Raw genomic sequence first — 12,981 nt, forward strand, 5'->3', positions numbered from 1 at the left:
TGACTATTACTGTTTTCATTTCCCGTTTATTTTTTAACTCTTAAATTTCTCTGGCATGCACATGCTAGATATTCAATATTTAAATATCATTGAAGTGGATGAATTTTTCTTTCTCAAGTGTTAATATGAGAAAGAGGGGGTACTAATTATGGGTTTGTTCCCCCCTCCAGCACTTTCATGACGGACGGAAGGCACAGCAGCACATAGAGACTTGCTGGAAGCAACTAGAATCAGTAAGTGAAAACCTAACCTCTCAAGAAATGTCTTTATAGATTTCCTCGTTTGAATTTAACTTAAGCTTGAATCAACCAGTAAGTACAAAACAAACAGAGACACTATTTATTGTCTTGAGAGATCTTTATAATTGGAATTTAACTGGTTTCGAGAAATCATTACTGAAAGTAAAATGTTAAGCCCAAAAGAGTTCAAGCAGAGTCTTTTTCTAAAAATCATATGGAAAGAACAAAGATTAGACAGTTTGGATGGAAATAAATGTGGATTTTGAAATAACTTCCTGAAATGATGACACGGAACAAATCAGTTTGGAGAAGAAAGCTTTCGGGGGGTGGGGGCAGATGTCGATAAAATTACATCTTCTCATAAGAATCTCATAGTTTCATTAAAAATTACTTTCCCCCCCACCATCTTCCTCTGCTTTTAGAGTAAAAGACGTTTTGAGCGGGATTGCAAAGAGGCTGACCGAGCCCAGCAGTACTTTGAGAAAATGGATGCTGACATAAATGTTACAAAGGCAGATGTTGAAAAGGTAAGGTGAAAGTGAGGGTCTTTCTTTCATTTCCCTTTTTAATGTTCATCACGTATCCTCCCAGACTGCTGGTCCCCAAGTTCTCCTTTCTGCTGCAACCACAAAAGGCCACTTAACTTGGGATCATTTTCATTTTGTGTCAACGGAGGGATGTTGGCGGTGGGGTGGCAGGGGGAGAATCTAAAATTTGGGGAATCTTCGGTGTTATGATCTGAGCAGTTTTGTTGATCTATTTAGTCATCAGACACGGAGACTTAGACCATGAACATACCTTAGGGGGTGGTTTCCGCAGACTGTGGTTCTCTCTTAATGGCTTTTCAAAGAAAAAGTCAACCTCTTAAAAGCTGGAGCAGACTGCCCAGTGCCATCTGGAAGAGCTCGGCCGCTTACAGTGCTTCTGTTCAAAAGGTAAAGAGATTCACACAAGTGGCCTGTGTTCTAATGGATTCATTCAGGTTGATAACAGGTTGTACTTGAAGGCTTGCATTGGAAAGTCCTCCCAAAAGCTTTTCCCGAAATGGACTTGTATTGGCAATTAGGAATATTATTATAAAGCTTGTACTGTGTCTTCCTGTGGTTCCCTCTGTGTTTTTTCCCCTGGAAGTTAAAGTTTCTTTTTATAAAAGTCATCAATGTTAGTGTAAACAAAAGTAGGCTGTTAAATAACAGTATTCACTGGTGACTGCCCAGGGCTATTTTGGCATTCACAGACTCATGCTTTACGTGGGGAAAACCCCTGCTTTTGCGTAGATTTCTTTCACGTTTGCCAGATTATTTGGAGTTGAATTTGCTCAGAAAATAGTGTTATTTATTGCCCAATTCTGCCAAATTCCTTGCTTAAAGCCTAGATATATATTAGCATGCCTTCCTCTAAAATTCTCTAATATATTAGAAAACACATTCTTTTTTTGCGGTACGCGGGCCTCTCACTGCTGTGGCCTCTCCCGTTGCGGAGCACAGGCTCCGGACGCGCAGGCTCAGCGGCCATGGCTTACGGGCCCAGCCGCTCCGCGGCATGTGGGATCTTCCCGGACCCGGGCACGAACCCGTGTGCCCTGCATCGGCAGGCGGACTCTCAACCACTGCGCCACCTGGGAAGCCCCACGTCCTTAATGTCTATATTTGATCTTGAGTGGAGATACTTACTTTACCAAAAGATATATTAATTTGCTGGTAAAGTTACCATAAATTTGTTATAAGTTCTCATAAAATATTAATTCCCCGAAGTATTTAATATGTTATTCCATTAAAATAAATTGACCCAAAGTTTATCAAAAAAAACATTTGGGGTTAAAGGAGGTAAAATCAGTATATGTGTCCCAGAAACATGCCTGGCACAAAGGTATGCATTCTGTAGCAAATATTTTATACCCTAAATGTAAAATTGGAGTGATTTTTATTTATTGAAAGACTTTTTAAAAGGCATTACTATTATGACCTTTTCTTGGAAAAAAAGCTATCTATCCTTGCTCATTGTAGAAATACCTGAAAATACAACCAAATGAAGTGGGAGAAAAAAATTAAAACATCCAACCGTGGTTAATAAAATACCTTTCAGAGCCTCCACCATTCCTTCCTGGTCTCTAAACAAAGCTATTTTACTTTTTTTTTTTTTGGCCGCGCCGCGTGGCTTGCGAGATCTTAGTTCCCTGACCAGGGATCGAACCCGTGCCCCCTGAAGTGGAAGCACAGAGTCCTAACCACTAGACCGCCAGGGAATTCCCTCAGAGCCTTTTCTTTAAAAAAGATTATGTATACTACACATGTACAGTGTAAAGAATAGTAACAAAGGGAACAGCTGCTAATCCACAATCTATCTTAAGAAATAAAAATCTTATTGTTGCCTTTCAAGTCTCCCTTCCTAACTTCATCCTTCTCTTCACCCTAGAGGTAAACTTTATTCTTAATTTGGTGTTAATCATCTCCTCGCTTCTTCATAGCTTTACCAAAGGTGTCTGTATCTCCAAAGAGTTTATTTCATAATTTTGCACCCTTTTCACCTTTATAGAAACAAAATCATACTTTCATTTCTTTTCTTGTGACTTGGCTGTTTTTCATTTGATATTATGTTTTTTACTTAATTCATGCGGACTATAGAACACATAACTTTTATATATTAATTTTAGAGCCAGATGCTTGCTAAACTCTCTTTTTATTTCTATTTTGGGGTTTTCCGTAGAGACAGTCATAACACCAGCAAATAATGACAGTCTTATTTCTTCTGTTTCAATCTTTATGTCTTTTATTTATTTCTCTTGTCTTGCTCTGCTCGTTATGACCTCTGTTATGCTGGCAGTAGCAGTTATTGTGGACTTCCTTATCTCGTTCTAGATTATAAAGAGAGTGCTTTAAATGTTTCCCCCATTAAGCATGATTATAATATACCCTTTATTGGGCTAAGGGATTTCCCTTCTTTTTCTATTTTGCCAAGAAGTTTTTTTTTTTAAAGCTTGACTTAATATTGAACATCATCAAACACCTTTTCTGCTTCCTTTAATCCATTAACGGGTAGATTACATTATTAAATTTTCTTGTATTGAACCAAAAATTAGCGTTCCTGGGATGAATATAACTAGGTTATGATGTATTTTTTTTATACAGAGCTGAATTTATTTTGTTAACATTTTAAGATTTTGCATCTATAGTCATTGAAATTGATCTGTAATTTTTCTTTCTTGGCTGTTCTAGTTTGCTTTACTTCTTTTTAGTTTTGGAGTGTTGCTCTTTATTCTCTGGATAATATATGTGAGATGAAATTAACTGTTCCTTAAATATTTTGTAATACTTCATTGTGGGAGAGTTTCTAACTACTGATCCAATTCCTTTACTGTCTTTTTCTTTGGTTGATCCTGGTATGTTATATTTTTCTGGAAATATATCCATCTCATCCCAAGTTTTCAAATTTAGTGGCCAAAAGTTGCCCATAATATTATCCCACGTTAATTTTTTGCTGCATATATTGTGTCCCCCTTATTCATTCCTAATATTATTTATTTATACTTTTTGGGGAGGGCCTTTTTTTAAAATCAATTCTTATTTATTTATTTATTTGGCTTCATTTGGTCTTAAATGTGGCACCCGGGATCATCGTTGTGGCATGCGGGACCTTTCGATGTGGCGTGGCCTTCTCTCTAATTGTGGCACGTGGGCTCCAGAGTGCACAGGCTCAGTAGTTGCGGCGTGCAGGATTAGTTGCCCCACAGCATGTGGTATCTTAGTTCCCCGACCAGGGATCGGACCCACGTCCCCTGAATTGGAAGGCAATTCTTAACCACTGAACCACCAGTGAAGTCCCGGGAAGGGTCTGTTTTGTTTTGTTTTGTTTTAATAATGTATATTTTTTTAAATTTTTATTTATTTATTTATTTTTGGCTGTGTTGGATATTTGCTGCTGTGCGGTCCTTCTCTAGCTGCGGTGAGTGAGGGATACTCCTCTTTGCGGTGCGCTGGCTTCTCATTGCGGTGGCTTCTCTTTGTTGCAGAGCATGGGCTCTAGGCGCATGGGCTTCAGTAGTTGTGGCACATGGGCTCAGCAGCTGTGGCTCACGGGCTCCAGAGCACAGGCTCAGTAGCTGTGGCGCACGGGCCTAGTCGCTCCACGGCATGTGGGATCTTCCCTGACCAGGGCTCGAACCCGTGTCCCCTGCACCAGCAGGCAGACTCCCAACCACTGTGCCACCAGGGAACTCCGAGGGTCTGTTTTTTTTTTTTTTTCAAAGGACATTAATGGTCTTCATCTTTTATTTATTTGTTTGTTTGTTTGTTTGTTTTTGGCCACGCTGTGCAACACGTGGGATCTTAGTTCCCCAACCAGGTATTGCACCGTGCTCCCTTCAGTGGAAGCACAGAGTCTTAACCATTGGACCACCGGGAAAGTCCCGAGGGTCTGTTTTTTAAAATAATTTTTTTTTAGTATTTTACAAGAACCAAAAGTTACCTTTATGGAACTTCTTTTTACTTTCTATTTTATTTATTTTCTTTTTCTTCTTCTTCCTCCTCTTCCTCTTCTGTCAATATCTTTGGATTTATTTTATTGCCCTTTTAAAAATTTCTTTCTTCAGATGCTTTCCTCATTTCAACTTTTCTTCTTTTCTAGTGTAAGCATTTAAGGAACAAAGTTCCCATTTAACTACTGTTTTATTTGCAACCCACGAATTTTGGTATGCAGTAGTATTATTATTGTTCATTTCCAGATATTTTTCACTTACTATTTAGTCTCTCCAGTAATTTATTTGGAAGCATATTTTTAAATTTCCAATTGTATGACGTATTTAAACTTATCTTTTTGTTAATGATTTCTGATTTAATTGCATTGTGGTTATAGAAAGTCTGAGTTTGAGACTTTTACGTTTGTTGAGACTTGTCTTATAGCCTAGTACAGGGTCAGTTTTTATAAATGTTCTCCAAGTAATTGAAAAGAATGTGTATTTTCCATTTCTTGGTTGCAGAGTTCTACATTTTTTCATTAGAGCAAACTTGCTGATTACTCACATCTTCCTATAATTAAGGATTTTTTGTCTACTTGTTGTAAAGTATTTTGATAGAGATATGTCACTTCTTTGTGCCTCACTTTCCTTGTCTGTAAAATGGGAACACAGAAGGAAAAGATTGATGCGAGTGTTGGTTGAGATAATATGTACAAGATACTCAAAGCCATTTATGGCAGTGGCCAGTGATCATTACGTTAACTATTACGATGATAACGATGGAAGATTTGTCATTTTCTGTCCATTTTGCTCTTCCATTGTAAAGCTGTTTTTTTAAGGAATCAAGTTTAGAATTGTAATGTCTTCAATGTGATTTAATTTTTTACTGATATATGGTGATCTTCTTTCCACAGTCATGCTTTATGCCTTGAAGTCTATTTTACCCAACATAAACCAGCCTTTTCTTTGGGTCAGCAGTTGCCTGGCAAGTCTTTCCCATAGTTTTAGTCTACATGTTTCTTTGTTCCCATATTTAGATGTGTCTTTTGTAAATGGCATGTAGCTGGATTTCTTTTTTTTTTTTTTTTTTTTTTTTTTTTTGCTGTACGCGGGCCTCTCACTGCTGTGGCCTCCCCCGTTGCGGAGCACAGGCTCCGGACGTGCAGGCCCAGCGGCCATAGCTCACGGGCCCAGCCGCTCCGCGGCATGTGGGATCTTCCCGGACCGGGGCACGAACCCGCATCCCCTGCATCGGCAGGCGGACTCTCAACCACTGCGCCACCAGGGGAGCCCTGGATTTCTTTTTAATACAGTCTGATGGTCTTTACCTTTCACCTGGAGAGTTTGGATGGATGTATACCTTCTCATTTTATTTCTATTTGTTTCACTTTTTCTATGTTTCCTTCCCCCTTTCCCTGGTACTCTCTGTTTCTTGCCTTCTTGGATTTTTGAAAATTGTGTTTTGTTTTCCTCATTCCATTTTCTCCTCTACTGCTTTGGAGATTATGTATTCTGTTTCTGTGCTTTATTTGGTAAACCTAGACTTTTTTTTTTTTTTTGGCTGCATTGGGTCTTTTTTGCTGTGAGTGGGCTTTCTCTAGTTGTAGCAAATGGGGGCTACTCTTCGTTGCGGTGCGCGGGCTTCTCATTGTGGTGGCTTCTCTTGTTGCAGAGCACGGGCTCTAGGCACGCAGGCTTCAGTAGCTGTGGCATGTGGGCTCAGTAGTTGTGTCTCATGGGCTCTAGAGCACAGGCTCAGTAGTTGTGGCACACGGGCTTAGTTGCTCCGTGGCATGTGGGATCTTCCTGGAGCAGGGCTTGAACCCATATCTCCTGCACTGGCAGGCGGATTCTTAACCACTGCGCCACCAGGGAAGTCTTAGACATTTTAACATATATGTTCGGCCTAACTATAAAGTAAATTGGGATCTTTACTAATGTCCACCCAGACAACTTTAACTAAAACCAGCTCCCTCCTAACATTGCAATGTATTTGTGAATATTTTTGGTTCAACTGCATTAATTTTTTTTTATACTTCTGTAAGTATACTTTCTATTTTCTTTGTTCACCATTCCTTTTTGTACCTGGGGTCTTATTCCTTCTTCCCAAAGGACACCTTTAGAAGTTCCCTTAGCAGAGATTTATTACAGTAAAATCTCAGTTTTTGTTTGATTAGGACTGTCTTTTTTTCACTTTCATTCTTGAAACATGATTTCTCCATGTGTACAGCCCCAGGGTGATTGTATTGCACCTGGAGGGTCTTATGCTGCCATCTTTTGACTCCCATTTGTAGTTGAGAAGTCACAGTGTGTGAGAAGCCAGTATAATTGTTAAGCCTTTGAAGATAATCTGTCTCTTCTTTTTAGTAACTATTAAGATCTATTTTCTTGTCTTTTTGTCTTTAAAATAGGGGTGACTTTCTTTATCTACCTTTTGATTCATTGGGCTTATTGCCTCCAGATTGGAATTTTCTGATGCTTGCCTATTCCTCATTCTGTTGTTTCCATTGGAACTCTGATTATGAGGTGTTAGTTAAAATATCTACTCTATCCTCCATGCCTATTAAGCTATATTTGTATTTTTCATCTCTTTGTCTCTCTCTTTCTCTGCTGTGTTCCATGTAATTCCTTTAGATATAACTTTCGTTTCAGTAATTCTCTCTTAAACTGTGTCTAATCTGTGGTTTCACATGTCCATTGAGTTTCTAATTTCAGTTGTTACATTTTCATTTCTAGAAGTTCTTTGTAGTTCTCTTTAAAATCTATATAGTCATTTGTTATTTTCTTGTTGCTTTGTCACACCCTTGTACCATATTTTACTTCTTTAAACATAGTAAACACACTGACTTTATATTCTCTATTTGATTAATTTCAGTATCTGCAATTTATGTGGGCCTGTTTCTTCAGTTTGTTGTGTCTGCTGACTTGTTTCCTCCTATATTTTTGTCCTTTCTTCTATAATGCCATAAATGCGTTGCTGAAAACCTTTATGTTCTGCAAAAAAAAAAAAAAAAGAGCTGCTAAAAGTAATGAACAGGACGTAGGGGAAAATAGGCTTAGAAATAGATCACTCAATACTTACAGAACTTTGTAACCAGAGAACCAACAAAACAACAATCCTAGTAAAACAGCTAGCGTTTGAATTGAGTATCACAGCCCTTGTCCTTTAAGATGTAGGTCCTTCTGAGTATTAGGTCCTTAAGACATGTAGGTCCTTGGAAGCATTCACTTTCGGCAAAATGAAAAATCTGATTCTGGATAAATACTTCCTGCACTTATCTGTTGTTCTGTCACAGGTGGAAATATCTTTCCAGATTTTGCATACGTAGCTTTACCAGGTAGTTCAACAGAATGAGTACTGTAGCAGTTCTTGAAGCCACTGAAGCAGCCACTAGTTGCAATTCTGTAGATTTTTAGCCTTTTTCTTTCTTTCTTTTTTTTTTTTGGCAGTACGCGGGCCTCTCACTGTTGTGGCCTCTCCCGCTGCGGAGCACAGGCTCCGGACGCGCAGGCTCAGCAGCCATGGCTCACGGGCCTAGCCGCTCTGCGGCATGTGGGATCCTCCCGGACTGGGGCACGAACCCGCGTCCCCTGCATTGGCAGGTGGACTCTCAACCACTGCGCCACCAGGGAAGCCCTCTTTCTGTTTTTTTTTAAATTGAAGTATAATTGACGTACAATATTATATTAGTTTCAGGCATACTTACCCTTTTTCTTAAAATCTGCATGACCTTGCTAAGGCTTACCTGTAATTGCTTCCAAACATTAATTTACTGTGAAAAATTGCATATAGACTGGCAAGCCTTCTATGTTATACCAACATCATTGCCTTATATTTCAGTCACATAAGAAAGTATGTCACAGCGGAAAAACATGTGAGATTCAAAACAGAGTGTGTGTGATTATAAATGTGCGTTTCTTGGAATTTCATCTCTGGCCTACATTTAAAGTGGGTTCTCCAGGGAGCTGGCATTACCTGGGGTCACTACCAGTCCAGGACTGCATCAATCTGAATTTCCAACTTGGGGTTGGGGATCCACACATGCTGTGTGAGTTCTAGTCCTTTGTGATTGAAAAATTTCCAGGATGACTTTTTAATTTTCCTCCCTCAGGTCAGATCCAAGGTAGTTAACTTAACAAACGTGCAATTGCTGGGTCCAGTTGCAGCTTTAGGACTTTTGGAAGGTGCTACCAAATTGAATTGCTCTCCTCAACTATTTTAATATTTCCAAGGATGTATTATTATTTCTTTTTCTTTTTTATTTTTAAATTTACTTACTTATTTATTTATGGCTGTGTTGGGTCTTCATTGCTGCACGCGGGCTTTCTCTAGTTGTGGCGAGCAGGGGCTACTCTTCATTGCGGTGTGCAGGCTTCTCATTGCAGTGACTCCTTGTTTGTGGAGCACGGGCTCTAGGCGAGCGGGCTTCAGTACTTGTGGCACGTGGGCTCAGTAGTTGTGGCTTGCGGGCTCTAGAGTGCAGGCTCAGTAGTTGTGGTACACGGGCTTAGTTCCTCCGCGGCATGTGGGATCTTCCCGGACCAGGGCTCGAACGCGTGTCTCCTGCATCGGCAGGCGGATTCTTAACCACTGCGCCACCAGGGAAGTCCTATTATTATTTCTTATACGTAGAGAGTCATTTTGTTTTTTTTTATGGAAGTACTATTTACCTCCTCCCTAAGGATGTGATAAATTACTGGACTTTAGCATCACAAATGTTGAAGCTCATAGAGCAATGTCTAAACATTGGAATTCTTAAGTTATTTTGCTTATGAGTATCACTTGAAGCACTGTAATTTCCCCAAAACAAACTGTGATTTGATTGTTATATCAGTTTTTGCATTATCAGCAGTGAAGCCTCTTGTCAGTAACAAGCTGAAAGGACGCAGTGTTTCAGTTCTTATGGATACTTAATGTAATTTCCCATTTTGACTTCTAATAGCCTTCAGATCGAATATAAATCTTTTCCTCCAGTTTCTGCCCATGATTAAATTATCCAATTGTATTCAAGATCACTCCCCCTCCTTTTTCCAGCAGTCAGCCCCACGACACTTGGAATGCCATGCCTGTGTTTACAAAGACATTGTAGCTGCTCCCACCATGAGTAGGATGGACTTTCCTAAACTACGCTTGTGTTTGATGACACAGCTCATGGGAACTATATGTGCATGCATCTTCTAAGCTGCGTAGGATCTGGGTAGGAGCCTGATTTTCTTCTTCTCCTTTTGGGAAGTTAAATGTTCCACAGAGGGATTGGCTCTGTGTTCAAATTGCCTAAATCTGCTCAAGTCCACGTTGTTGCTTTGTGTTCAGTGTGTGGCCAGATGTTTAGTCATTTGCTTACAAGAGGGTATTTGTTAGCCTTGAGGCACCCAGTTTAACTAAATGTAAATTTATACGTTGAAAGTAGACATAAGAAAAAAAAACTGACAGTTTTACCTCTGGGCCAGTGAACGTATTTGGATGTTGTGAGGATGCCATGTGCCTTAGAAGAATGATGGGGAAAGAAAATCAGTTCAATGGAATGGTTTTTATGCCACTGTCAGAAAGCTTTGGATTTGAAGACTTGGAATGAGTTGTAGTGATTTGAAATTAGTGAAGCTGGCTATGTCAAAGAACCAGTAGAGGTTGGAATAGGTCATCTCATGGCTCGTGACCCACACGCTCAAGTTGAAGGTAAAACCAGACTTTTTTCCTCCTTTTTAAGGACATGGAAAAAGTAGTCCTTACTATCTGTCTTGTAATATTGAGCAGTCAAAGGACTGCAAGGGAACATGGAAAAATTAAACCATATTATGTCTTACTCAAATATAGGAGTCTCTTGTAAAAAACTTAAAGCACTGAGGATCAGGTGGAAGTATTCTCTGCTGTCCAGCCCTCCACCTCCCAGACCCTGCTCAGAGGTGGTCACTCTCGCCATTGGTATGTGTTTTTATAGACCTTTTGTAATAGGTTTTTATTGAGGTGTAATTTACATACCATAACGTGGCCACATGTCACGTGGACAGCTCAATGAGTTTTTACATATATACGAAATCGTGTGCCACCACCCCAGATAAGGGACATTTCTAGGACCCCAGCAGGCTCCCTGGAACCCTCCCCCCACCCCAAAGTTATTGTAATAATAATAATAACTGTTATTCTGACCTCTGACATATATTCATTTAGCCTCTTTCTGTACTTCATACAAATTATATAATATATATTCTTCTGTTTGACTTCTCTAACTCAATATGATGTCTGTGAGATTCATATTTTTGTCATGCAGGGGTGGTTTGTGTTGCCCTGTGGTGCCCATTGTGTGGATGTACCACAATTTATCCATTCTCAGGTTGATAGATGTTTGGACTGTTTCCATATTGAGACTAAATTAAGAATAAAGCTCCTAAAAAAAAAAGAATAAAAGCTCCTGTGAACATTCTTATACATGTCAGTTGGTGGCCATGGTCTCTCTGCCTTGGGCGTGTACCTGAGGTGCGGTGGAACCCTGAGTCATGGGTGCGTATTTGGCGCGGTGCCAGAGCTTTGACAAAGTGGCTGTACCAACCGACACACAGCGGCAGCTGCTCCTTGCCCTCATGGACGGTTGGTATTCTCAGTCCTTTTATTTTAGCCTTTTTGATGAGCATGGAGTGGACTCTGGTAGTGGTTTTAATTTGCATTTGCATTTCCTTGATGACAAATGATGTTGAGCATCTTTTTGTATGCCATTATCTGCCATTTGAGTAACCTCTTTTTTGAAGTGCCCAAATCTTTAGCTCATTTTATTAAAAAAAAATTTTATTTCGGGGCTTCCCTGGTAGTGCAGTCGTTGAGAATCCGCCTGCCAATGCAGGGGACACGGGTTTGAGCCCTGGTCCAGGAAGATCCCACATGCCGCGGAGCAACTAAGCCTGTGCGCCACAACTACTGAGCCTGCACTCTAGAGCCCGTGAGCCACAACTACTGAAGCCCGCACGCCTAGATCCTGTGCTGCGCAAAAAGAGAAGCCCCCGCAATGAGAAGCCCACGCACCACATCGAATAGTAGCTCCCGCTCGTGGCAACTAGAAGAAAGCCCGTGTACAGCAACGCAGCCAAAAATAAATAAATAAAAGTAAAATAATAAAACATTAAAAAAAAGAAGAAAAGAAAAAATAAAGTGCAGTGATTTAACTGCATTCAAGGTCAACATTAAAATTTATTTATTTATTTATTTATTTTTTTTTGGCTGTGCCAGGTCTTATTGCGGTATGTGTGATTTTTAGTCACGGCATGGGGGATCTTTAGTTGTGGCATGTGGAATCTAGTTCCCTGACCAGGTATTGAACCCGGGCCCCTTGCATTGGAAATGTGGAGTCTTAACTGCTGGACCACCAGGAAAGTCCCTTTAGCTCATTTTAAAAATATTTTTTCTTCTTTCTGGCATACAGGTGCTCTTTATACACTTCGTATATGAGCGTGTATGTATATATGTGTGTGTGTGTGTGTGTGTGAGTGTGTACATATATACATATGTATGTATGTATATACTAATACAGTTATCTTTACTTACCCCCAATAAAGCCTTCTCTATGCCTTTAATCGATATGTGGGTCATCTTTTGTTTTAAAATTTTCATCATTGCTATTAAAATATTGTTGTGTGATGGAAAAAGCCTAGACAACCAGAATATTATCATTTCCAAGTTACACACTTTTAAGGATCAGGCTTAGAAATACAGAGAGCCCAGCTCTCCGTGGCCCCATCTCTCAGAAGACCAGTGCCATCAGATTGGACATGGTGCCAAAGGACCATTTAAACTCTTGATGTATTCTCGATTTGGGGGGCTGGGGGTAGAGTATAGTGTGTAAAGAGGTGGGCAAGAGACTACTTTTTAATGGAGTCAGTATTTCAAGTTTTATAGAGTTTGGAGATTACTTGTGAAGAATCAGAATGCTAAGTAGCCATTAATTTATTTTATTAAAATGTTTCTAGTAAATTTTTTCTTGCAGTTTGCTTCTGCTTGGTATAGCTTTTCATCCAACTAAATTCCAAATTTGTCTATTTCTGTTTAAACATGGGCTCCCAAATGAGTTACCGTATATATGTATTTTTTAATTTAAGGGAATTCTAATGGAATCATGATTTCATGGCCTTATTGTCATTTTTAAAAAGCATCTAACTTGTTGACAGAATTCCTGAGTTGTGAAGTGTTCCCATCCATTCATTCCCTCACCCATTATTTGTTGCCTATGTGCTGGTGAGGTGTGGTGGTGGCATAGATACCGTCGTGGAATCACACAGTCCTTGACTTTGAGGAATTTGCCT

General features: G+C 39.7%; 1 protein-coding gene across 1 annotated transcript in view; it reads left to right on the forward strand.

Moving 5' to 3' along the window:
- FNBP1 (formin binding protein 1) overlaps positions 1-12,981 on the forward strand; it is a 133,951-nt gene that overhangs the window by 73,141 nt on the left and 47,829 nt on the right. The window contains exons 5-6 of the mRNA XM_081237774.1: positions 171-233; positions 662-766. Of these exons, the coding sequence (XP_081093900.1) occupies positions 171-233; positions 662-766 (168 nt within the window). The remainder of the gene's footprint in view (positions 1-170; positions 234-661; positions 767-12,981) is intronic.

Source organism: Mesoplodon bidens (genome assembly GCF_964165515.1).
Source record: "Mesoplodon bidens genome assembly, chromosome: 6".
Taxonomy (NCBI): domain Eukaryota; kingdom Metazoa; phylum Chordata; class Mammalia; order Artiodactyla; family Ziphiidae; genus Mesoplodon; species Mesoplodon bidens.